General features: G+C 37.7%; 1 protein-coding gene and 1 pseudogene across 1 annotated transcript in view; one reads left to right on the plus strand and one right to left on the minus strand.

The window, feature by feature from the left end:
* Positions 1-27,174, minus strand: part of ACTR2 (actin related protein 2) — a 62,340-nt gene that overhangs the window by 8,521 nt on the left and 26,645 nt on the right. Inside the window, exons 4-8 of the mRNA XM_027865169.1 lie at positions 25,289-25,361; positions 11,787-11,923; positions 8,546-8,695; positions 4,714-4,859; positions 2,074-2,206 (exon numbers count right to left, since the gene is read on the minus strand). Of these exons, the coding sequence (XP_027720970.1) occupies positions 2,074-2,206; positions 4,714-4,859; positions 8,546-8,695; positions 11,787-11,923; positions 25,289-25,361 (639 nt within the window). The remainder of the gene's footprint in view (positions 1-2,073; positions 2,207-4,713; positions 4,860-8,545; positions 8,696-11,786; positions 11,924-25,288; positions 25,362-27,174) is intronic.
* LOC114045318 lies at positions 18,924-20,138 on the plus strand (annotated as a pseudogene).

A 27,174-nucleotide genomic window follows, 5' to 3' on the forward strand; every position in this document is an offset into this window, starting at 1 on the left:
ATCCTGGGTAAGTCACTCCACCTCTATGCGCCTCAGTTTCCTCAACTGGAAAATGGTGATAACAGAAGCACTTACTTCCTCGGGTTGCTGTGAGGATCAAATGAAATAATACCTGTAAAGCACTTACATAATTTCTGACATATTGCAGATACTTAACGACTGCGTGTTCCCTTCCCTCATTTAAACGTTAAATGTCTGATAAGTGTAAGGTGCTATCCCAGGCACTGAAGAAAGACATAGCAATAAAATACATCTCTTGTCCTCAAAGACAACTTGGGGGCAGCTATGTGGAGCAGTGGATAGAACACTAGCCCTGGAGTCAGGAGGACTTGAGTTCAAATCCAACCTGAGACACTTGACACTTCCTAGCTGTGTGGCTCTGGGCAAGTTATTTAACCCTGTATGCCTCAGAAAAAAAGACAACTTACAATCCAACAGAAAGAAAAATGCAAACAACTAAAATACAAAATACCCAAGAGTAAATAAGAGAGGTATAAGCAAAATGTTTTAAAGTAGAGAAGAAAATGTTAAATTCTGACCAAGGGGGAAATTAGAGAAGACTGGCTAGTATTTAAAGTGGGCTTGAAAAATGGACAGAATATTAACAAACATGATGGGCAAGAGAACAGAGAGTAAAGAAAAATAAGAACAAAAATTACAGGCAGATGCTGAAAGTGCTAGAGGAAATCATGTAGTCCAGTTGGGCTGGAACACAGAGTACATGAAGGGGACTAGATAAAAGTCACAAAGCCATGCCAGATCAGATTGTAGACAGATTAAAATGCCAGGCTCAGGAATTTGGTTTTTATTCAGTAGACAATGAGGGATCAAAAAAGGTAGTTTTCCACATAGGAATTATATGATCAGAGTCATTAAAAACTATGATAGCTATGATGGATTCTATGGGAATGAGACTAGAGGCCAGAAAACTGGTGGTGAAGTTATTGTAAATAGTTTGGGGTAAGAATTAATGAAGGCCTCACTTATAAGTGGTATCAGTGGGAAGGGTAAGAAGGCAATGGATGTGAGCAATAGCAAGGAAAGAAACTCCACAGGACTTGACAATTAATTGGGTATAGAGAACAAGGGAGAGGGAAGAGTCAAGAGGGAAGAGTCAAATGTGACTCAGGATTTTCAAGCCTGTTAATCGGGAGGAGGATAATGTCATCAATTGGGGGAGGGGGAGGAAGAGGAGGGAGAAAAGGGAAAGGGAATAAGCATTTATATAGCACTTACTATGTGTCAGGCACTGTACTAGGCACTTTTTACCAATATGATCTCATTTGATCCTCACAACAACCCAGCAAGGTAGGTGCTGTTATGATCCCTATTTTACAGTGCAGGAAACTGAGACAAAGAGAGGTTAAATGACTTGTCTAGGGTCATACAGCTAATAAGCATCTGAGGCCAGATTTGAACTCAGGTCCTCCTGACTCTAGGCCTTGCAATCTATCCAGTCTCAGTCACCTACCTGCCTCAGAAATTCAGAGGTCAAGAAAGGGTTTTTTGAAACTGAGTTGATTTCAGGATATGCAAGTTTAAATGGGGGGGGGGGTAATCAATGAGAAGAAGAGATCAAATAGTCAGAAATGGAGGGTGAGGAAAGGAATATACAAACTTTTAACACTAATATTGTTTTATAACAGATAACAAAGGTCTTAAGGACAGTAAAGAAGTCTCATTCCTTCTACCTCTACCCCGCTACCAATGTCTAACCCGATACATACAGTGGGTGCTCAATAATTGTTCAGAGATGAAGCAGAGCAGAGAAAAAAATATTTAGTCATTTCAGCTGAGGATTGGTTATGAATAATAAAATCAGAAAAGATCATTCTCAGGGTCACCAGGTGATTTTAGCCCAATCCTTGAAGTCTACCTGAAAGGTTTGGTCCTGTCTGGTCACTCCTAGGTTGAAAGATGCAAGGCAAAAGTCACTCTATTCTCCAAGATATACTAGCTGACCACATCACGCAAAGCTGAGCTCCTAGCTCCCCCTAGTGGTTGTCAGGATTCCTAATCTACTTCCTAGAATTCGAAACTACAATAGTCTCAGCTATGTTGCTCACTACTTACCGAAAGTTTTTCCACATCACCCTTTAAAACTCGCTCTAGGTAAAGCTGTTTAAGTTCACGTTCCAAACGAGATGGCAGCCCAGGGTACATGGTAGATCCTCCAGAAAGCACAATGTGCTTATAAAATTCAGATCTAGAGAAGATAAAGCAGGTTATAGACTTAGAATTCAAAAAGACAAGAGGAAATAGCCCATTCCTCCAGTGCCCTCATTTTATAGATAGGAGGTGGGGGTGGGAGTGGGCGAAGGAAGAGGAGCTGAGAAGTAAAATCATTCATCCAAAGTGTGATCCAAGTGGGACTAAAACTCTGGTTTCCTGTCACCAGTTAGTGCTTTCTTCAGTGCTGCCAAAAATGCATTCATTTTGGATGAGAAGACTGCAGCGACTGATGCATCTGGTATTCTTAGGGAAAGTATCACAGAACTTTGAGCTGAGGACCATCTATTCACATCCCCTTCCCTCCCTGGATAGATATGAAAACTGAGGCCTTGAGAGGTTAAAAGACTTGTCTGAGATCACACAGGTAAACTTAATTAGGTAAATTTACAAATCAAAATTCAGAGCTGGGAGGGCCTTCAGAGGTCATCATCTGATCCCATCCTTTCACAGATGAAGAAATTAAAGAGAAGTGCTTCGCCCACAGGTCAGGGCGAAAGTCACCAACAAGGGCTAGAACTTGTACCAGGGTCTTCTGACTCCAGAGTCAGTGCCCATTCTCCTTTACGTTCTACTGACAATGAAATCAATGCATTCAATTTAAAATCTGTAAAGAGCTCTGGGTGGTACCCACCCAGGAGTCTCCGATCCTTGCCTGCCCTGGACCTGGACAACATTGTCAACCCCATTCTTTCGGTGACATGCAGGTCAGGAGTGTTACCAGTGGGAGTCTGGGAGCTATGCCACCATCTCCATGGAAAAGAGATGGATTTTCACTGTGCCTGCCCCAATTAACAAGTGGCAGAGCTGAAATTCAAATCCAGGTTCCAGCTCAGTGCCCAAAACACACTTAGTGCTTAATAAATACTTACAGATTGCCTATCTCCACATCCAAGCTCTTTCCACTGCAGCTATCATGCAGTCTTGACCCGAATTATTCTTGGTGTTTTTTAATGTGGCTTCATCTAGATAATCCTGCAAAGCCTTCATTTTCCATTAATATTGCATGGAAAAACACCACCAGTCACAGACCTTAACAGACACTAGTGCTGCTAGTGTACAACAAGCCTCTCAGTTATGTTATGGGGCCAAAATTATGAACTCTAGTAAGTGGTATCTTGCTCTATCTACTGATAAGAGTGGATACTTTGCATAAGGAGCTATGAGGATTAAATGTATACATGTGTATACATATATAGGTGTAGTATATATGTACATATACATACATACTACATACATACACACATGAATACTGAGTATTTAGGTATGTTTTTCTATGTGTGATGAAAGTGATACTGCTCTCAAATGTAAAACTCCTTTGGGTAAGGTGTTACGGCTCAAATTATGCTTTACATACTAAATGTGCTTAAAAATCAAGAAAACAAATAGGTAAACAACAGGAGGCAACATGGTATAGTGGAAAGAGGACTGGCTCTGGTGTCAGAGGAGCTGGGTTCAAATCTTCCCTGACACTTACTACCATGTACGACCTCAGACATATCTCAACCTTCTTGGGCCTCAATTTCTTCATCTATAAAATAAAGGGTTGGAAATTTCAGAGGAGCAATGATGAAGTATGCAACCCACTTCCTGACAGAGGAGTCAGATGGACTCAAAATACAAAATAAGACATACATTTTCAGACATGGCCATTGTGGGGATTTATTTTCCTTAACTGAGCATATCTGTGAGTTTTGAGTATCTTTTTTTCAAAGAGGGAGGTGTGGGGAGGGGTAGATGTAAGCTAAGGATGGAGTTACCAAAAAAAGAGAGAAAAGAGTCACAGAAGCATTTAAAAAAAAACCACACAGAAAAGGTCAAAAAGAATCACAGACAATAAGCAGGATAATTTTGAAAGTGACATGTTGAATTTATTCTACACTGAAAAGGAAAAGCAAACGCTACAAAACAGAGATCCACAATCCTATGTGGAAATACTCGTTTGGTGTGCTAAGTTCAGAATGTTTTTAAAAAGCAGGGGTAGGATGAGATGGTCTCTGAGATGCCTTCCACCCCTACTAGGGATCCTATGAACAAAAATGAGCCATATGGGATTTAACACAGTATTGTATCAATTATGAGATAAAAATGTCCCTTCCAAAAGTATTGACCATAATTGGAAAGTGTCAATTAGAGGGGTATCTGACAGTCTTCTACTTGGTTTGTTGTTTGCCAAGACCCAGCCTAAAATAAATGTTCTGTTTTAATATATACTCATTATTATCCCCTGCTCCACAGTTACTTTACCAAAAATGACTCATTGGGCATATCCCTTAAATTATGGTCAACTAATCTATGCTTTAAAAAGTGGCTTCCAACCCACCATAATGAGTCTATTTTTATGTTTGAAGTTCACTGCCACCCTTCAGAAATTACTTTCTTGTACGCAAAAACACTCTTGCCAATTAATTGACAGCTCAACCACTATTTACAATATACCCATTTCTAAAAGCTTACATGAAAGCACGAACCATCCTAACCCACCTGGTGTCAATATCAGCAGCCTGGATTGTGTTAAAAAGCAATTCAGCAACACCCACTCCTTCCACATTGATCAAATGAGGCTGAAATAAAGCTTCAGGTGCTTCAAACCTCTCTCCACCAACTTTGATAATCCGGCCATCTGGGAGCTAAACATGGGTACAAGTACATATTTAATAAGAATTTATTACTGGCCAAAAAAGCATACAACTAGAAAAGAAGCAGTGTGTTTGAGCAGAAAGAACAATGTACAAGTTCAACAAAATGCAGGTCAATCAATAAGCATTCATTAAGCTCTTACTATGGGTCAGGAGATGTGCATTTAGGATGCAAACACAAAGATGAAACAGTTCCTGCCCTCAAAGAGCTTTTACTCTACTGGGGGGGATAAAGCCTATTCACAAATAAGTAATTACAAAAATAAATATAGGTGCATTAACAACTGGAGGAAATCAAAACAATTCTTTTAAAAGAGGCGGCACTTGAGCTGAGCCTTGAAGGAAGTTTTGGTCTCCCAAAAGGTGGCAAGGTGTGAAAGCATCTGATACATGGGAGGGCAGTGTTTGTAAAGGCATAACTAAGCTAATCTGGCTTGAGTGTAGAACGCACATTGGGGGGTGTTATGTAGTCAACATGGAAAGATATGCTGAAGTCAGATTGTAAAGGTTTTAAGTGACAACAAAAGAGTGTGCATTTTCTCCAAAAGGCAAAGAAGAGATGATGGTAATGCCCTCAACAGAAATGTGGAGGTTGAAGAAAAGAAAAGGAAGGGTTTAGGGGAAGAAGATAATGAGTTCTGATCCTATTTTGAATAGGGTAAGTTGGATACGTATGGGACCTCCATGTCCAGATGTTCACCAGCATGGTACAGTGAGCATGGTACAACAGCACTGACTGGAGCGTGAGCAGACCTACGTTCAAATCCTGCCTCTGATGCTTACCATCTGTGTTACTCTGAACTTGTCACTTCACAGCCCTAGGTCTCAGTTTTTTTCATCTATAAAACGGGAATTGGACTAGATGATAAATCTAAGATCTTCTCAAGCTCAAGCACTATGATTCCAAGACTCAGGCCTGGGGCTCAGCAGAGAGAGTGAAAAGGATCTGGGGGCTATTTGTACAGTGACATATGTGAATAAATACATTCTCAGAGCACTGTTCTAAGTATCTAAAGAGAGCATACATAAACTATGGTTAAAAATTAGATTTTTACTCTGCAGACAAGGTAATGGAGGCAAAGGGTTTATTACTCACCAAAAGTTAGGTAACTTTAGTTAGATAGTTTAGATAACTAAAGTTAGATAACAGTTATGGCTAAGCTAAGTGCTCAGCAGCAGCAGAACACACTTTTCTTTCACATTACTAGACTTTTTCTAACAGATTATACTATTTTACCTACTCGCTATACTTTACAACTTTTCATATAAGCTGACAATGTTCATAAGTTTTGCTTTAAACATGAACATTAAATTAAAATTTTCCAGAAAAGTTGAGAAAATGCACTTTGTTCCTCTCTTTGCAGAGCTGGGGGATTCTTGCTCTTCCTAGGTCAAGCACTATCAGCTAGTCAGAGCTCATATAGAGAAATGCAAATACTGTCATAGTTGATATGATTGTTTTCATTGCACTTCTTTTCTTCCTAAAAGGGGATAGCTTGCCAGGTGGAAATATATTTGGAAGTAAATATCACATAAAAAAAAAAAAAAAGGTTGCCGTTTAAGATATAAAATTTTAAAACCTTTAATATAAGCTCAAAAAATTTAGTGTTATATCAACTTTTTTAGGTATATGATTTTGTAAAGCAAATACCTGGGTCATACCAAGTTTATATTTATTTAAATGAGCAATAATGAAAGGAAACTGCTTCTCTTATACTACCACTACACTGTTCAGTAGACTGAATTACAAGCCAAATATGTGCACTGGTATGTTGGCATCTGATGTATTTCTTCATGAGATCCTAAAATTAATTGTGGTATTTAATCACAGTTGCTTTAAAATTTCTAACATATTAATTATATTTAGCACCTCCTCAATTGATTCTGTTATATAATTAGTTGCCATGATAGAAATAACTCATCTAAAACTATTGCATCTGTTGGCTATAATAATCAAATTTTATTCAGTATCTAACAAGAAGTACATTCAGTTCTGCTATAACACCTATTTTAAAAACACAAATGTGTTCCAATGTAGGAAAAATCTAAGCATAAAATAAATTCTGAGTTTGTTTAGGATTTTGTCAGAAAGAGTGAGAATACAGAAAACTGTACCAACTCACAATAACTCACAAGCTGCAATCCTTCTGATGTTCATTTCCACAAGCAAATGTAAGGTATTTTCCAAAGCAAAATGGCATGTTTACCGTTTATCCTCCAGTACAATAGGAGCTACATGCTCAAGCACAAACATACAGCCTTTTTATCAAGGTAAGCAGTGCCACTATTTATTGTAATACCTATGTATTTTTTAAGCATTTAATGTTTTAAATTGTGCTAGTGATTTATTAGGTTCCTATCTTTTTTTATGTGTCACTGATAAAGTTTTGAGTGTTATCTCCCTAACTCCATTTCCCTCAGAAAGCCTGTGGTTTTTATTGTACAATTTTGTATAGCACAGTGATTTTTAGGAATACATTTCATGTTATAGTAGAACTGACTGTACTGTCTACTTCTGCGTTGTGAAATGCTAAATTCTAAAAGTAAAAATTACACACCAATACATTTTATCCTCAAATATCTCAAGTGAATTAACAGAAAAGTTTGCTTTTAACAGATCAAGTGATCTGAGGAAAAAATATTCAACATGAGGAGGTCTTGGCTATATACAACATCTCAAATGTTATGAAACATTTTGTTCTTCTCTTTGATATAGCCATATCATCACTGTTTCCAGTTCCCTTGTTGTTAGAGTTCAATTACCTCTCCTCTATTTTCCTCTAGTATCAATCATGAAGGCAAGTAAAAGATTAGGAATCTAGAAATTTTTTTTTTTTTAAAGTGAGGCAATTGGAGTTAAGTGATTTGCCCAGAGTCTCACAGCAAGGAAGTATTATGTGTCTGAGGCCGGATTTGAACTCAGGTCCTCCTGAATCCAGGGCCAGTGTTCTATCCACTGAGCCACCTAGCTGCCCCAGGAATCTAAAAATGTTTTTAAACACACCTTTGGAAAGAGCTGCAGAAGGAGCTCAATAAATGTGATTTTACTTAAAAAAAAAAAAATTCTTTTATGAAGTTAAGAAAAGAAAGACATCTTATCCAGATAAACTTAAAGGCTAAACGTTCCTTATGTCAACAACTAAAGTCTTGTAAAAAGTTACCTGGGTTATCGGGAAAGAAATGTTATCCAGTATATTAATTTAATTTATTGGACAGAATTTATGAATATCTCATTAATTAAACACTGATTCAAAGAAAAGAATGCCACCTATTGAATTATCAAAGCAAACTTTTATATACCCAGATTTGGTGGAGGATGAAGGACAGGTAGAGCAAGGTAGAACAAATGCATACAGAATGTTCAGCTTTAGCCTATGCTGTACAGTATTATAAAATAATTAGGATCATAAAATCTTAAGACATGGAAAGGAATTTTAGATACAACTCATTCCAATTCTTCAAACGATTATTTACAGTTCTTAACACAAGAACAAAAATATTTGGTTTGAAGCAGGAAATGACTTCTGTAAAGCAATTACACTCCACTATTTTAAATGCTCTGCAATCATATTCATGTGTATACTGTTTTCTTCCAACCACGCAGACTGAAACCCAGTCATGAAGAAAAAACACTGATTGTATCTTTTAATTTCTGAAATTAGACACATCATACTCACCGTATAAGATTCGACTAATACTGTGGTTTCTAGGGCCAATTTCTGCTCCTGTTCAATATTGTACCCCACATAGCACAGTTTTTCTTTAATCATGCGAACAGTTTCAAAATCAGCAGAATGGTTGAAGGCATATCCTCGAAGCAGAAGCAGCTGATGTAAAAACAAGAGAGGATAAGCACTGCCATTTTTATTTTTAGATCTTAAATTCTGCACAATAGTTAACATTTACACAGTATGTTAAGGTTTACAAAGTGGTTTATTTATATTTTTATTTGATCCTCACAATCATTCAATGAGGAAGACACCATTATTTATCCTCCTTTTACAGATGAGGAAAAGTCAAGACACAAAAAGGTTCAGTGGTTCACTCAGTAACAGAATTTAAATCCAGGATTCTTCTGATTTCAAATCCAGTGTTTTTTGCTCTGCTGCCTCATGTACATGTGATTTATTAAATACTAGCAACTCCTTCCCCTTCATTTTTCTTTGTCTATACTCACTTTGTTTATACTTTCAATGTCTATATGCCATGTCTATACTCACTTCTCAATCCTCTTTCAATCTGACTTTGTTCTCCATCACTCAACTCAAACCTCTCTCTTAGGGAATTTGTTCATGAAATAAAAAAGGAAGAAATTCTGTGAAAACAATTCAATCAAAGATATGGATTTGAAAGACATGCATTCACAGAAATATATTGTTATATTTATTAAAGGGGTTTAATCTCATCATTAGAAAGCTGGTCTTCAGATAATCAATTATTTTTGGACACAGCAATTCATCCAGACCCAAGACTCATTAAGGAGTCTATACTGCAAGGCATGGAGGAATTGTGATCTTAATGAGTGGAAAAAATTACCCCAAGACAATGAAATTTATGCCCTTGAAGTATTAAAAATATGAAAAGGATACAATGTGTTTTTTTCTCTTACTTGACATTCTTATATTAAACAAAAATTTACATGGGAGAAATGTTTTGTGTCACCACCTCATTTGCAATGAAAATCCTCCAAAGATCCCCACTACCCATGATTAGCAAGCATTGTGTAGTGGAGTGAACCACCAATTCGCATTTACATACTACTTTAATATTTAAAAAGGACCTTTCTTCACCACAATGCTATAAAATAGGAAATGCAAGTATCACAATTCCTATTAAACAGGGTTAGAATGGAAGACCAAACATACTCAATCAGGCCAACCAAGATGTATGTAGTAAATTCTAGCTCAGAGATTAAGGGATGGCTACTTAAGCCAACAATCAACCATGGAAGACTGACCTGGTAGCCTTGATGTTCAGCCTTTTTCCGCACATGCTAATAGTGAGCAAAGTTTCTGATTTGGAAGACTTCCATTTATCTTATGTCTTCAATCAACCTTTGCCAACTCCTCTTCAGCACTGTTCCACTGATCATCTCACCCCCTCCATCTCAGCCTCAATTTCTCCTAACCAAAAGTTAACCACCACCTCCCCAAACCCTTCTCTCAACTCTCATACTCACTTCTCAACCTTTCAGCTTCTCTCTTCCCTTTTACAGCTCAACTTCTAGCATGAGTTGTATACACCCAATATACAACCCATGTTGTATACTCATGTATAACACCCATGCTCCATTCCCTCTAATATGGCTTTCTTCTCTATCACTATAATGAAACTTCTCTCTTCCAAGGTCAACGAAAATTTCCAATGGCTTCTTCTCCATCTTCAGCCCTCTCTGCTGCATGTAACACTGTCTTCTTCCTCCTTCCCTCCCCCCACTTCAATACTATCTGTCCCCTTCTGTGTCACTGTATTTGTGGTTGTCCCACCCTAATATCTCAGGCCCTTCCTTGTTTCCTTTCCTTCTTCTAACCATAAAAGTGGAGTTTTTAATCAAGATTGTTCTCAGATCTCTTATTCTTTCACACTCTTTCGCTTGGCAATCTCATTCATTGCTATCATGTCAATTATCACCATTATTCAGGTATACTTCCAAAATCTGTATCCTGACCATCTGCTCGTTTTACATGTCCAACTGTTTTCTAGGTACCTACCCCCCCCCTTTGAATATCTTAAACTCAACATACCCAAAATTGAATTAATTTTTTTCCAAAACGTACACTTTCACCTAACTTCCCCACTTGCCATTTTCTTTTCCCTCTCACTCACCTCTCCATTGCTCTCCTCCCCACAACAGGCAGCTACAGACTAATTCTGCCTCTGAAATCTATTACATCCCATCCTGTGCTTTCCATTCCTACTTCTACCAACCTAGCTGAAGCCCTCATCATCTCTTCTCTGAGTCTATTAGGTCATATTTATATAACCTCACAAAAACCATTAATCCAAGTATTACCCCCATTTTAACAGATGAGGAAAGAGGCTCTGAGATTAAGTGACTTTCCCTAGGTCACAAAAAATTAATAGTACATCAGAGACTTAAACTCGGGTATTGATTCCAACTTCCATATGTATTTACCATTGGTCCCCCCAAATGTTCTCTATCTGATCCTTAACCTATTTCCTACAATATACCTTGGGTCATAAAACTCTCATACTGAAAAAAAATCTTTAGTAGTTTATCATTACCTACTGAATAAAACACAAACTTCTTAGTCTAGCATTCAGTGCCTCCAATTATCTGGAATTAACCTATCTTTCTAGTCACATTCATAGGACTTCCCTTTGCACAGACTTTACACAGCAGCTGAACTAGCCAACTCCACGCTCCCCTCCCCCCCCCTTTTAGCCTCATTGGACCCTCTCTGTCTTCTGGCTTTTAGGATGCCAACTCCCATACATGGTGAAGTTCTCTTCTTCCCTCACATCTCCCTACCGACAGCCTTCTTCTCATTTAAGGCCCAGTTCAACTCAATAAAGGAAGGATATTATTTATATCAGTTGCTGAAAAAACTACCGGAATCCTAAAAAATTACAAATTTAATAGATGAAAGACAGCAAAAACATCCTTAAATATATTCAAGTGACTGATAACAGAAAAAAAGGATTAAATAGAGTAGAACTTAAACAATTAGGCCCTGAATCCTAAAAAATTCACTTGTTTGTTGGGGGAAATGTTACTGGGAGGCTAATTTGTAAAGAAGGGTTCTTTCCATTATGTCTTCTGTAGATTGAAGTGGAGAGATTTTTTTTTTATATTCTCTGAAATTAGAAGATTAGTTCTAAGGTAAAGCTAACATAGTGCAATTTCATGAAGACAAACCAGAAAAAGTTTAATATGACTTTTCCCCTCCAGCTCACCTTGATAAGGTACCTGGTAATATCCCTCCCAGCAATATCCAGTCTTCTGGTAAGGTGAGGAAGAGAAAAGCCTTCATATACTGGACATATATGAGTTACACCATCACCAGAGTCCACAACAACACCAGTCAATAAACCTAGGCAAGAAAAACAGCATTATGAAATAAAAGGAAAAAACAGAAAAATTGTAACCAGCAAATTTTAAATATTAGTAAAGAATGTTAAAAAAAAAAAAAGAAGAAGAAGAATGTCATCCACTTCTATCAACTGGGAAGCTATAGAAACAAACACCTCTCATATCTACAACACAAAACTTCTATACAGCTGAAGTATAGGTTTTCTTTAGGACAGTCCTGGCAAAGAGGTTAAAATTGTATTTGATAGTCTGGACTAAAGGGAAAAATAAAATCTTTCTCTAAAATTTCAAATGGAGAAAAAGTAGAAAGCTTCAAAAATCCATGAAAAGAATAATAATCATAGCTAACATGTACATCACTTTAGAGTTTACAAAGGACTTTACTGTACTTATATTATCTATTTGATAATCACAACTATCTTGTGAGGTAGATACTACAGTTAATTCCACTTTACAGAAGAGGAAACTGAAGGTCAAGAGACGTTAAGTAATTTGCCCAAGGTCACATAGCTAAGTAGATATCTGAGGCAGGATTCAAACTAAGTTCTTCCTGACTCCTAGTCCAGAATGCTAGACACCATGCCACCGCTTGACAGTTATTTCTTGTGGTTTTTTTTTCTGACAATTATTTCAAGAAATAAATTTGAAAACTATATGATAGGGGCAGCTCTGAAGAATAACGAGACAAATGGAAACTACTTGTTAGAGTAATAAGGCTTAAAGAAGCAGGATGAGAAAACCTAAACCTTGAATGTCCCAAGCACTGAGATTGCTGACTGTCCTCTATTACTTGACCATCTATACTCCACTGGCCTCCCTAACGCCGAATTGTCCTGATTCTCGTCTTAATTTTATGACTGGTCCCTCTTTTGCCTCCTCTACTTTCTCCCTCATAATATAGGCATTTATTTCTCAAGGCCCCATTCTTGGCCCTCTCATCTTCTCTATGCTCTCCCTTGCTGATCTCATTTATTTCCAAGGTTTAAACAACAGTAGATTTGAAATCATCACCCCCAAATTCAGGTGCCTCCTCTACTTGTTTACTTCTGTGTAATCTTCCACCAGTTCACCCCCCACCCATCTCTCTCCCACCCCAACCTGGGCATCTGGACTAAATGAATAGCAAGGTCCTTTCCAGCACCAAATTTCCTAACTATAATTTCCACTTGAACGTCACTCCCTCCATATAATTCATTTCAAGCTCGATAGATCTAAAATCTGAACTTACCCTTGTCTAGATAAATCCTGAACTTACCTTTTCTATATAAATACTGCCTTTCCTTCCTGAGTATTCTCTCAGTAACCCAAGCTTGTAACTTGAGTGACCTTTGACTGCCTTCTCTTTCGATTTTAGGCTTAACTATCTCACACCCACATCCTCTTTTCCATTCCCATTGTAGGTCCTTATTTTGCTCCTCTACCAGCAATCCTAATCCAAAGCCTCCTCCCACCAAGATCACCCTACATGTCACTGCCAGGTTGGTCCCTCAGTAAAACAAAAACAGACTTGCTGGACTATCAACTATGAGGTTGCAAGGAAAGCATTCTGTAAACTTTACAATGCTAGATAAAATTGAGTAGTATTTGCCTAGTACAACTTATCAAATACGTCGAATACATTACGCATTTAATGTCTATTAAACAAACACCTAGAATAGTCCTTATAAGCAAAATAAAAAATCCGAGTTCAATCAATTTTTAATAATTAAAATTCTACCTCACATTCCCTAGACATCTGGTGAGAACAGTTAACAGAAGGAAAAAAAAAGATTTTACAGTTTACTGTGAAAACAAGTCTCAGTATTTTATGCATAATCACTGATTTAAAACTCTCAAATATTTAAAAATATAATACTGCTGTGAGAGAACAGCTTTTTTATTATAAAAGATTCCCTGGTGATGAGACCACATGCAGTGATAAAAACTAATGAATTTGGGTCAAGAACTACTCTAATTAACCAGAACTACATTTATTATCCTTCACTAAAAAAAAAAAAAAGTCTTCAAAGCTTTACAAATTACTGTTACACGTTTTGGAGGCAGTACCTATTATCACTAGATAATGTCTAGGAAAAGCCAGGTAGGTGGCACAGTGTAGAGCTCTGGGCCTGAAGTCAGGAAGACTTTTCTTCCTTAGTTCATGTCTGGCCTCAGACACTTCCTAGATACGTGAGCCTGAGCAAGTCACTTAACCCTGCTTGTCTTAGTTTCTTCATATATAAAATGTGCTGGAGAAGGAAATGGAAAACCACTACAGTATCTTTGCCAAGAAAATCCCAAATTGGGTCACACAGAGTTGGACATGACTGAAACTACTCAATAGCAACAAAAATGTTTGGGAAGCAAGAGAGTAAATTAGCAAAGTCATGTTGTTTTTATATTCCATTATATAAGGGTAGTAATGATTCATTAGCTTCAGTAAAAGTCTAGATTACAGTAGCTACCACATGAAGTTAATGTGAAATTTTAAAAGATTTTCACCCCTACATGGGTAAGTAATAAAGAAGGCAAGAGATTGTAAAACAAATTATTAGCCTTAAAAGTATAAACAAGTCTAAGAGATTTTTAAAATGGTTTTTCAAAAAAACAGAATATTTGATCCTTACTTGCTTTGTATATACATGATAATTTTAAGTAAAACACCTTTAGGGAACCATTTAGATTTATATATTTTAAACAGCTTGGTTGCATAATTATTTGTGGGGGGGGGGAATCGGGGTTAAGTGACTTGACCAGGGTCACACAACTAGGAAGTGTCGAGTGTCTGAGGCTGGATTTGAATTCAGGTCCTCCTGCCTCCAGGGCTGGTGCTCTATCCACTGTGCCACCTAGCCGCCCCTGGTTATGTAATTATAATGACCAAAGTTTGGTCCAAAGGAAAAAGTGAGAAAAAGCACTTCCTTCATTTTGTTGAAGAGGTAACAATATATGAGTGAAGAATGTTGCATATGTTGTCAGACACTGGCAATGAGTTGATTGGTTGGTTTGGCTAAACTTTTTAACCTTTAAAAAAATTTTAAAATAGATGGTTTGCTAAAAGTAGGGGCTAGGGGAGAAGTCAGATCAACATATATAAAGGGCTTACTATGTGTCAGGCACTGTGCTAAGTGCTGGGAATACAAAAATAGGCAAAAAACAGTCCCCGCTCGCAGGGAGGTAACAGTCTAATAGAGGAGACAACATGCAAATAACCATGGACTGCTAAGATATATAAGATATATACAGAATAAACTGGGGGATAATTTCAGAGGGAAGGCATGAAGATCAAGGAAGACTGGAAAAAGTTTCTTGCAGAAGGTGAAACTATAGCTTAGACTGGAAGGAAAACAGGTAAACTGGGGGAGCCAATGAAAACATTCAGAGTCATAGACAGCGTCAAGTTCAAGGAACAGCAAGGATACCAGTATTACTGGATCACAGAGTAAGCTGTAAGAGAGAAGACTAAAATGTAAAAAAAGGCTGAAAATGTAGGAGGCAACCAGGTTATGAAGGGCTATAAAAGCTAAACAGAGGATTTTATGTTTTATGCTGGGGCTAACAGGGAGCCACTAATGGGGAACTTATTGAAGTCAAACGAGCAGCAACACAGTCAAATCTATGTGTCAGGAAGATCAACTGGAAAGCAGAGAAAAGGATGATTGGAATGAGAAGAGACTGGAGGCAGGAAAATCAACAAGAAGACTCTTACAGTAGGCATGAGGTGATGGGGGCCTGGCAGCAATGTCAGAGGAGAGAAGAGGGCATAGAGAAGAGATGCTGCAAAGGCAGAAATAACAGGAGTTGACAACTGATAGGATATTGGGGGACAGGGGAGGAGAAGAGAGGAAAAGCTGAAAGACAACACCTTGCCTATCAACCTGGGAAGAGGGTGGTAGTACCCTTGACAGTAATAAGGAAGTTAGGAAGTAATAAGGAAGGGTTTGGGGGGAAAAGGTGAGTTCAGTTTTGGACATGGTGAATTTAAGATGTCTTGGGTCATCCAGTTCCACATGTCCTATAGGCAGTTGGAGATGTAAGACTGAAAGGTCCAGAGAGAAATTAGGGATGGACAAATACATCTGGAGAATCAGCTACACAGAGATGATAGTTAAATCCAGGGGAGCTGATGTGATCAACAAGATAAAAAGTACAAGGGAAGAGCCCAGGACAGAGCTGTGTGACACCTGCTGTGAGACGGAGATGGATGGGGATCCAGAAAAGGAAACTGAGGAGAAACAGGGAAAAAGCAGTGCCAGAAAAGCCTAGAGAGAATCAAAGAAAAGAGGGTGGTAATGTAAAAGGCTACAAGAGGTCAAGAAGGATGAGGACAAAGAAAAGGCCATTAGATTTGGCAATTAAGAGATCATTACTAACTCTGAAGGGAACAGTTTCAGCTGAATAAAAAAGTAGGAAGCCCAGACTATAGAGAGTTAAGAACTAAGTGAGAGGAAAAGAAATGGAGGCATCTACTATAGACAGCCTTCTCAAATAGTTTAACTACGAAAAGGAGGAGGGAGGAGAAATATAGGAGATATATACATACATATACATATATATACACATATACACATACATACATACATATATATAGAGAGAGAGCTAGCGGGGATAGATGAAATCAAATAAGGGTTTTTTGAGAATAGGGAGACATAAGCATGTCTGTAGCCAGTAGACAGGAAGTAAGTGGCTGAAAATTATTGAGAAGGAATGGAAATAGAGGGGGGCAATCTGCTGCAGAAGACAATATGGAGGGAAAAAACCTTGTGCATATAAAGGGGTTTACCTTTGCAAGAAAGGCCACCTCTTTATGTTAAACAGGGGTAATGGAGGAGACAGCTGTAGACACCATCTAAACGACATGAGATTAAAGAACAAGCAGGAAGAAAGAGCTCTGTGAATGGCCTCAGTTTTTTCAGTGAAATAAGAGACAAGCTTCACAGATGAGAGGGTTGAGCAAGGGGGAGCCATGGGAGATTTGAGGAGGGATGAAAAGTTTTGGAAAAAACAGTTGGGATGAGTTGGATAATGAACTGATTAGTGACCGATGAAAAAGAATTGCCTTGCCATAAGATAAAGGGGCGAGGGACTCAAGATAAGAGGGCAATGTAGAGCTTAACTGGTTCACCAAGGGACCTGATGGGGAATGGAAGGGAACATAACTAATCCAAGAATGATAACCTAGGAAAGAACTGAGAAGTGGCAGGGTTAGGGGCCATGGAGGGGACAACAACAGGGCTGGGCCTTTCAGAGTTCATGAACACAGATGTGGAACGTTTTTGAGTGACGGCAAGATCAAAGGTATGACCATCTTTGCATGTGGCTGTGTCGGGATAGAGAAGTAGGTATAGGAAACAAGTTGAGGAACTGAGAGGTTAGGGTGTATCAATATGTATGCTGAAGTCCCTTAGTATAAGGATAAGAGTTTGGGAAGAAAGGAAGACTGTGAACCAATCAATGAATTTACTGAGGGAGGAAGGAGTATACTAGAGGTCCTTAGACAACAGCCACCAGAATTCTGATGAACAGGGATTGAAGGAGCCTCAAAGGAAGAGAGGTTATTAAATGATGGTGGTAGAGGGAGGGCTCCCCAACTATGACCAGTGAGAAAAAGTATAACCAATTCTGGAAAGGGTGGCCAAAGAATCTGTGTCACCAGGAAGAAGCCAGGTCTCAGCAAGTACAAGAAGACAGAGGAAGAAAGGAAAAGAAAAGGAAAAGGAAAAGGATTAAAAAGTTTGTTACCAATGGGACGGGCATTTCAGAAAGCACAGCAGAAGGCTTGAGTAGCTTCTGTGTAGGACAATGGGGAAGGAGGCAGGGGCGGGAGGTGACTGAGAACAGGAATATTAGGCGGATAGAGAATGGGATTTAAATAATAGCAACTGGGATTTCAGAATCATAGGAATGCAGTGGGTATGACAGGGTGAAAGTATGTTAATCAATGTGGCAGCTAGGTGGTGCAGTGGATAGAGCTCCGACCTTGGAGTCAGGAGGACCTGAGTTTAAATCCAGCCTCAGACACATAACACTCACTAGCAGTGTGACTCTGGGCAAGTCACGTAACCCCAATTGCCTCACCAAAAAAAAAAAAGGGAAAAAAAAATCAAACACCAAAATTCAGATGTCAACTGGCTTTCTTCAAACCCTAGTAGCTGAAAATTGTCTTTAATCTGAAACAAATAAATCACAACTTAATTTCCAGTTAGCATAGAAATGCTCTAAATATATTTATGTGCCAACTGTAGGGGCAGTTTTTAATAGGAGAAGCAATGCAAGTTTTCAAATACTGATGGAGTCCCAGTTTCCTATTTTATGCTATATGAAAGTAAGCATCATTATAAAAATCATCATTTCTCCTTTTAATCATAACCCTATTATTAAATTCAATTCAAATATTTATTGAGTTCCTACTACATGCAAGATATTATACTGGATGCTGGAGACAAAAACAAAAAATAATAGGAAAAGACAAGTATACAAATAACCATAATACCAGGCAAAATGAATTAAGTGGGAAGGAAACTCTATCAAAAAACATTAACTAATATTAAGTACTTACTACGGGTCAGGCACTGTATTAAGGATCAAGTATTCAAAACAAGGCAAGAACAGTCCCTGTGTTCAAAGAGCTCACAATTGGAGAAACATTCAAGTAATTGTACATACGAGATATATATGTAACAGGGCAGCTAGGTGGTGCAGTAGATAAAGCTGCACCTGAGTTCAAATCCAGACTCAGACCCTTGACACTTACTAGCTGTGTGACCCTGGGCAAGTCACTTAACCCTACTGCCTAACCAAGAAAAAAAAAGAGATATATACATTAAAAATGGAAGGTAATCTCAGAGGGAAGGCACTAGTGGGAGGTGGGGGAAGTGGCACAAAGAGTGGGAAGAAGGGGACACTGAGAAAGAAAGGGGACACTTCCTAAGTGAGGTGGGATTTAAACAGAGTCTTCAAGGAAGCCTGGAGGCAGAAGTGAAGAGAGCACTCTAAACAAGGGGACAGTCAACACAAAAGGCATGCAGTCAGGAGACAAGGTGTTCTGTGAACTAATAACAAGGAGGGCAGGGTTGACAGACTACAGAGTATGTGGAAGGAAGTAAAGCTAAGAAGACTGAAAAGGGACTTTCTATTTGACCTTAGAAGTAACAGAAGCCTCTGGAGTTTATTTCTTAGGAGGGTAACAGGATCAGAACTCTACTTCTTAGGAAAATCACTTTGGAATTCAACTGGTAGTGGGTGTGGGAACAGAGAGAGGAAGCCAGAGAGCGCTGAGAGCTGCCCCACAGCTGCAGCCAGCAGAGCCCTAGTCACCATCACACCTGCTGCTAGTCACCATCACTGCAATAATGAGCAGCTCACATCACTGGAAGCAAAGGAGGTGCTGGCAACCTTCTATCAGCAGTGCCCACTATCAGGGACAAGAAAGTCATTGCAATGAAGGTCTGGGAATAAGAAAATGGTTCAATATAAGAAATGGCCATGGTTCTATCAGGAGGAATGACACCAAGAAAGATGTATTCATACACCAGACTGCCATAAAGAAGCATAATCCCAGGAAGTATTTTCACAGTGTAGAAGATAGAGAGACTGTGGAGTTGGAATGCTGAAGGAGAAGGTGCGGAGGCAGTCAATATCACAGGCCCTGGTGGTGTTCCAATGCAAGGCAATAAATATGCAGTCAAACATAACCATTACAGGTATTATCCACATTGGAGGGGTCTCCCAAGGAACTACCAGCAGGACTATCAGAACAGTGACAGTGGGGAGAAGAATGAGGGATCAGGGAGTGTTCCAGAAGACCAGCTCTGATGGCATGCAGAGACCCTACAGGAATCAACCACACCACTCCAACCGTGTTGTGCAGGAAGAAGTAATGGAGGGTGCTGACAATCAGAATGCAAGAGAACAAGGGAGACCAGTGAGACAGAATATATGTTGCAGTTATAGATCACAATTCTGCAGGGGCCCTCCTCCTCAAAGACAGCCTAGAGAGGAAAGTAATAAAGAAGACAAAGAGAATCAAGGAGATAAGATCCAGGGTCAGCAGCCAACTCAACATCAGTACCACTATAACTTCAATTACCAGCAGATTCCCAGAGAACTCTAAACCATAAGATGGCAAAGAGACAAAAGCAGCCAAACCACCAGCCTTGTATACATCCATTCCAGAGTCTGAGAAGGGTGGTGAGGAGCAAATGCCAGCTTATGATCTCTACCATCATCTGGTTTAAGCATTATACAAGAAGAAGGAAAATGATATTCTAGCAATAAGAAATAAAATATTTGGAATGGATGACCTAAGTGCTTGCTTTTTGCTGTTGACCAGATAACTAGAACTCCCTGAATTATCTACGTAGCATAGGGCTTTTATTATTTTTGCCTAAAGAGGTTTATTTTTGGCAATGTCAAACATTTTTTAAAAACTTTAATTTTCTCAATATACCTTTAAAGGTTTTTAAATTGTTTTACATCTGGTCAGGTTGAGATTTTTAAGAATCTCATTTTTGATTTGTATAAAAGTACACCTGATTTAAAAAAAAAAATCCACAAACTGCAAGCACCTCTTAATAAACATCTTTAAATAAAAAAAAAATCACTTTGGCAGCTGAATGGAGGAAGAATTGGAGTATGGAGAAACTTGAGGGAGAGCAATCAGAATTGTAATTGTGATCTATTGTATCATTGTAATATAGTCTAAGCATGAAGTGATGAGGATCTGAACTAGGGTGGTGGCTGTGTGAGTTGACAGAAGGTGACATATACAAGAGATGTGTGAAGATGGAAAGGATAAGACCTAGCAATAGACTGGATTATGTGGATTACAGAGAAGAGGCTAGGATGACACTGATGCTGTGAATCTAGGTGACCAGATGGTGGCACACTCATCAATAAAGTATGGAAGAGGAGAGGTGGGGGAAGGAAAATGATGAGTTCTGTTTTGGATACATCGAATTTGAGATGCCTACAGAACATCCAATGAGATGTTCAAAAGGTAGCTGGTGGTGCATAACTTAATAGTTCAGTAGAGAGATTAGGGCTGGATATAAAGATGTGGGAATCCTCTACACAGAGATGATAAATGAACTCATGGGAGTTGCTAAGATCTCTAAATGAGACTCCAAGGAGAGAAGAAAAAAGAGCCCAGGATAGAGCTTTGGGGAACACCTATAGTTAGTGAGTGTTACCTAGATGATAATCCAGCAAAGGAAACTGAGAAGTGGTAACACAGATAGGGAGAGAACTAAGATAGAGCCGTGTCAAAAATGTAGGGTGCTAGAGAGCATAATCTGCTGGAAAAGACAGATGGCATGGGGTCAAGGGTGACAGTAGAGAGGTTTTCTCAGGTTGAAGGGCTACCTCTTTACATGAGATGGGGTGAAGGAGGAGATAGTAAGGGAAAATATCTGAGTGACGTGAAATAAGAAGGTGAAAAGAGATCTCTCAACCAATGGCTCCAATTTTTTCAGTGTAGTATTATGAAAGGTTCTCAACCAAGGGGTGGGAGGCCTTGTATGGAGGTGGAGAAAGGAAGTTTGCTACTGGAAACTTAAGAAGGAATAAAAGGCTTGGAATTGCTTGGTTATCATCTTTGATTTTGCCTCCTTTGTTTCCCAAAACCAATTGTCCCCAAGTCTGTCTCTCACATCTGTCTTTGCTTTTCCGTTTTTATCACTTTAAATTCAGATCCTTATTTATATCTGCAGACCTGGCCTCCAAATTCCAGATGTGACCTTTACTTTCTCCTTCTCCCCCTGTAAACTGTGCCACATTTAAATAATCTGATGACTCTGTGAGTACTCACTTTTCCACTGGTACAGATCACAGCTGCTCCACACTTTTCACCCTGTCCAATTTTTCAGGCTACATTCATCTCCCTAAATTATCATTTCTCTATTCAAAAACTTTCAACAGCTTCCACTGCATACAAACTCTTTTTGCACTTAAGCTAAAGTCATGGTTTAGCTCCAATGTACTTTTCCAACCTTATTTCCTAACTACCCCTTAATACCTTTTCCTCATTGCTGAATTAATGAATCTGATCACATACTATCTCCAAGTTCACCCAACAATATGCTTTTGTAAGACAGCTACCCACACTGAAAGATACTATCTGTAACCATGATGCAGAAGAACATCACTTCCTGGAACTGAAATGACAGTCATTATTTGCCTTTATACTAAAATCTGCTAGTATCATTAAACTTTCTTAAGACTAAATTTTTCAAAAGTATTATTAAAAATAACTAAAGATAGCCAACTAGAGGAAAATAAAGTTATGAACACTGGAAATTATTTTTAAAAAACAAGTAAAGTTTTTATTCAAAGACGATACTCATAATACCAAAAATTTTCAAAATTCCTCTTAATAGATACTGGCTTATAGCTATAAATTGAATGTTCATTCACTCCTTTCTACTTAGAGAGAGAAAAAAGGTCTAGGTAAAAAATAAAAATCTTTTAAAAAAGTAATCAGAGAATCTTAAAGATCTGAAGGAAAATCAGAAGTCTAATCTCAACCTGAGGTATAATTCTCTTCTACTGAAAGACTCCCCCTGACGCCCCCTCCAAATAATGGGGGAACTCACTATGCCTCAGGAAATGTGATATTCCTAACACTTTAGTAACTAAACTGCATTGTCTTTGAGATTAAAACTGGAAGGAACCTGAGAAGTCATCAAGTCCAACTCCATCATTTATAGATGAGGAAACTGAGGCTCAGACAGGTTAAGTAACTTGTCTAGGTTACATGGCCAATGAGTGCTCTGAGGCAGATTCAAACTTGGGTCTTCCTGACCGTAAATCCAACACTGTATCCACTAAATCAGAGTCCTAGTTGTGTCCTACGAGGCAAAAAGAAAGTCATCTCGATTCCACATGACAGCCCTTCAGAAATTTCAAGGTGATGATCATGGTTTCCTCTTCTTCAGGCTAATATTCTGAGTTCTTCCAACCGATCCTTGCAAATAATATTGGGTCCCTCTAACATTCTGGTCACTCTTATCTGGACCAACTTATCTATTTCCTTCCTTCAATGTGGCACCCAGAATGGGCCACAACAGTTCAAATATGATTGGATCAATGCAGAGTACAATGGAACTAAAAAGTCCTTGTTCTGGGCACTACATATTTTTTTTATTAACTGAGCTTAATTTCAAATTTGCTTTTTTGACTGCCATGTAACATTGATGACTTACATTGCACTAGCAGTCCATCATAAATACCACTCTTCTTTATATTAAGTAATTTCTAGGCATGTTTCTCCCAACCTTTGCTTACATAACTGATTTCTTTGAATCCAAATATAAGATTTCACATTTATCCCTAGTGAATGTCACTATACTATTAAGCTCATTGTTTCAGACTGTTAAGACATTTCAGGATTCGAATTCTATCATGCTACATACCTGCTATTACTCCCCCAGTTCTGAGATTACAAGGTTAACAACAATAACTGTCTTCATTCAATTAATAAAATAAGATTCCTGAAAAATTCTTAATTCTAAAAGTCAGATTTTAAAAATCAATTTTAATAAAGCAATTGAAAAGTACAATGTCATTTACAAATGGAGTATCTCAGGGACCTCTCCATCCACAGATAATAATTCTTCTATTTCAACTTGATATAGGAAATCCTCTAGGACGTGGCAAATACCTTTGGCAAGTTTTGTACCCTGATATATGACTACTATTCTAATAATCAGTGGATTAAACAAAGTTTTTTATTACATCTTTCAATCTTGTACGATTCTTGTTTTATTCTGACAAATGCGTGTGGGATACCTTGTTAAGAAAACTCTAGCAGTTTCTTCTCCCAAATCAAATGTTTTATTTAAAAAAAAAAACAAAAAACAAAATAAAAAAACCCCCACAAATAGCAACTGCCATGAAATCTTATATTCTCTCTACCTTACAGGCAATTGTTTGACTGAAAACATGTATTCTGATAAAAAAAAAATACAATTTGTAAAAAAGCCTTTTACTGACCACTGATCCCCAGTTGCTCCTCAAAATAAAAGCTCATTAAAAAGAAAACACCACCACAATATTCTTTTAGTGGTGACGTATAGCTATAAACCATGGAACATCATAGTCTCTAGAATTGAAATTGAAGATCACTCAAAAGGCAAAAGGTAAGTATCTGGTATCTGGCTATATCCTTATCACTTGTTACAGTACCTGGTACAAAGTAAGCACTTAATAAGTGCATTTTCATTCATTCATTCTTAGTGATCATAAGTTCTAAAACCACAGTCACGATTTTAATGAAATACTTTAACGACCATAAATTGCACAAAAGAAGTTAAGTAAAGAGACACATCAGAGAGATGTATATTGGACAGCCTATGTGCTCCTTTTCATTTATATTTGTAATATAATATATATATTATTTATGTCAAGAGATTTAAAGGAAGGCTTTTAGTATGTGGGGTGGGTCCCCTGGGGATTTATGGGACGATGTTGTATTCCCATGGATTCAAGTGGCAATTGTAGATGACATTCAAATTAATTAATGAGACTCAAGTAGTCATTGACTTATCTCTACAATTTTTTTCATTTCTCTAAGAAAAAATATTTTTCAATATACTTTAAAACTTGCTTAAATCCTCTAAAGCAAATATTTGTGTATTTATGTGCACAGCAGCAAATCAAATAGCTTAAAAATTCTACTATATTTAATTTTATCATGACTAGAGGTTGATTTAATTAAGATCTTTCATATGTGACAGTAGATGATTATCACAAAATTTGTATTTTAAAAAAGTTTCAGGTACGTGAACAACCAAGGCAGAAAAGAACACTAACCAAGTATTTAAAAGTATTTGTTGCATAAAACACCAAGAGCAGAAATACTACAGTAGGTGCAGTCCTTGGTTTATTCAAATCAGTATATATTCAAAACACATCTATAAATGTTAAATATCTATTACAAACTATTCTAATTTTTCCTTCGCAGTCCAGTATAAAATTACCATTCATGATCATCTAAACCCTTGCTGTACCTACATTTCTACTTGTGCCACTTCTCAGGGTAAGAAATTCTGTATGTTTACTGTCTGTAGTATCATAATTTTAGGATAACTATAAAGAAAATATTACTAGCCTAAAAAAGTGTTTCCTTGGTTCAGCAGTATTTAGTAAGTCAGTCTGTGTTTATCTAAACCAGACCTTTTATTGTTTAGTAAAAAATAATTTTGGGAATTCAAAGTCTGATAGACTGATTTTCCCAAATTATTTCAGAGATTTAAAATTTGCAGTATTGAAAAAACATTTAGAGTACACACAGCAGATGATCTAGCTGAAAACGAATGTTTTCCTCGAATAAGCTAACATACAGTTGAATAATTGATCAATAGTTCCCTGATAGTTAAGTTTCACCTACCTTGAGCATACAAAGTAAGAACAGCTTGGATTGCTACATACACACCAGAAAACTGGTAAGTCTCAAACATGACCTAAAAAGAAATTAAAAGTATCCATGACTACAAGAAAAACCTTGGAAAGTTAATCAACCTTCATTGTGTATTATTCATTTACTGATTAGTTCTCTCTTAATAAATGTTGCAGAAAACGAACACTATATAATTCCGCCCATGTTCAACACGAGTCTTGCCTTTCCAGCTCTAATCAGTTTGTGCTCTCACTACTTAAATAGTCACATATTCTCCTAGTTTGATAATAGTTTTGTGAAACTCACTGAATCATATAACCAATTTAACAAAATAATACAAATGAAAGATTCTGAGCACTTCAGTTATTTAGCAATTATAATGAAAGACTTCTACATAAAATTAAGACTACCTTAATCAGTGCTTTCTGTGGGAAATAAATCCCAATTCAAATTGTAGAATACCAGAGAAGCTCACTGTTTTGTATAGGTAATAATTTAGAAAAGAAAAAAAGATATCATGAGAAGACAAAGAACTAAAAATGTATATAGTCAACTTCTGAGAGAGGGCAAAAAATTAGAACTGTCTTGCTATGGAGCAATCCAGGCTAGGTTAGGACACTCTGCCCACCTATTTGAACAGCATGCCAGCTGGGTAGCCAATGGGAAATGGACTGCTTTAGCAGGCGAATTCCCTCATACCTTGGCTGGATCAGAGTTGTGACTCCTGGGTCACAGAGAACCTGTGACATTCAAAGGCCTCAAATCTAATCCAACTGGGAACACTACTCACGGTTTTTGATTATGCATACTATTATTTTCCATGAATTTAAAAAAAGAGTTGAGGAAATTCTATACTTCTAAGTTTTAAAAAAATTTGAATAATGTTCATAACATAAAAAAACAGTTTGTAAAATTTAAGGCTTACTGACACCAAATATAACAAAACAATTACATTAACGACACACTTTGGCAAATATTCCATTCCATCACCATCTTCTTTTTTTGTTTTGTTTTGGGTTTTTTTTGAGGCAAACTTGCCCAGGATCACACAGATAGTAAGAGTCAAGTGTATGGTCTGAGACCTGATTTGAACTTAGGTCCTCCTGACTCCAGAGCCAGTGCTCTATCCACTGCATCACCTAGCTGCCCCTATTATCGTCTTTTTTTTTTAAGGCAATAGGAGTTAAGTGACTTGCCCAGCATCACACAGCTACAAGTGTCTGAGGACTCATTTGAAGTCAGGTCCTTCTGACTCCAGCCAGAGCTGGTGCTCTATCCACTGCACTACCTAGCTGCTTCTCTATCATTCTCTTTTTAAGAAAAGCTTAAAAAGCTTTTAAGAGCTACATGACTTGCCATCCTGAAAGTTCTCTGTCTCTTGCACTGAGTCATGTTACCAATTCCTATTATTATTAGTAAGATCACTGAAGTTTTTTCGTAGTAGTAAAAATACCTTCCATAAGCCTCAGTTCCCTTATTTGTAAAAGGAGAGTACTTATACCATCTATACATCACAGGGTTGTGAAGAGGGCAGTTTGCAAACCTCAAAATGCTATATAAATAACTTTATTATTATTACTCTTATTATTAATAGGATAATTCTGTGGATGACAAGTTTAAAATTAGACTTTGCCAGTTATAGACAAATTTATACTCAAAAGCACAGAATCCAAAAACTAAAATGGTAAATGCACTAAAAAACATAAGCAATATCTGTAAGCTCTGCTACGTTGGGAACCATGTGGGAACCATGTCTTAATTATCTCTGTATCTGGTCTTGTATGTACACAATACTTTGCATACACCCAGTGCTTAGTAAATGGTAGCTGAATGAAATTAGTTCTTAAAATGATAGTTCAATATGTAAACTCCTACTT

Source organism: Vombatus ursinus, unplaced genomic scaffold (assembly GCF_900497805.2).
Source record: "Vombatus ursinus unplaced genomic scaffold, bare-nosed wombat genome assembly UNPS02014778.1, whole genome shotgun sequence".
NCBI lineage: Eukaryota > Metazoa > Chordata > Mammalia > Diprotodontia > Vombatidae > Vombatus > Vombatus ursinus.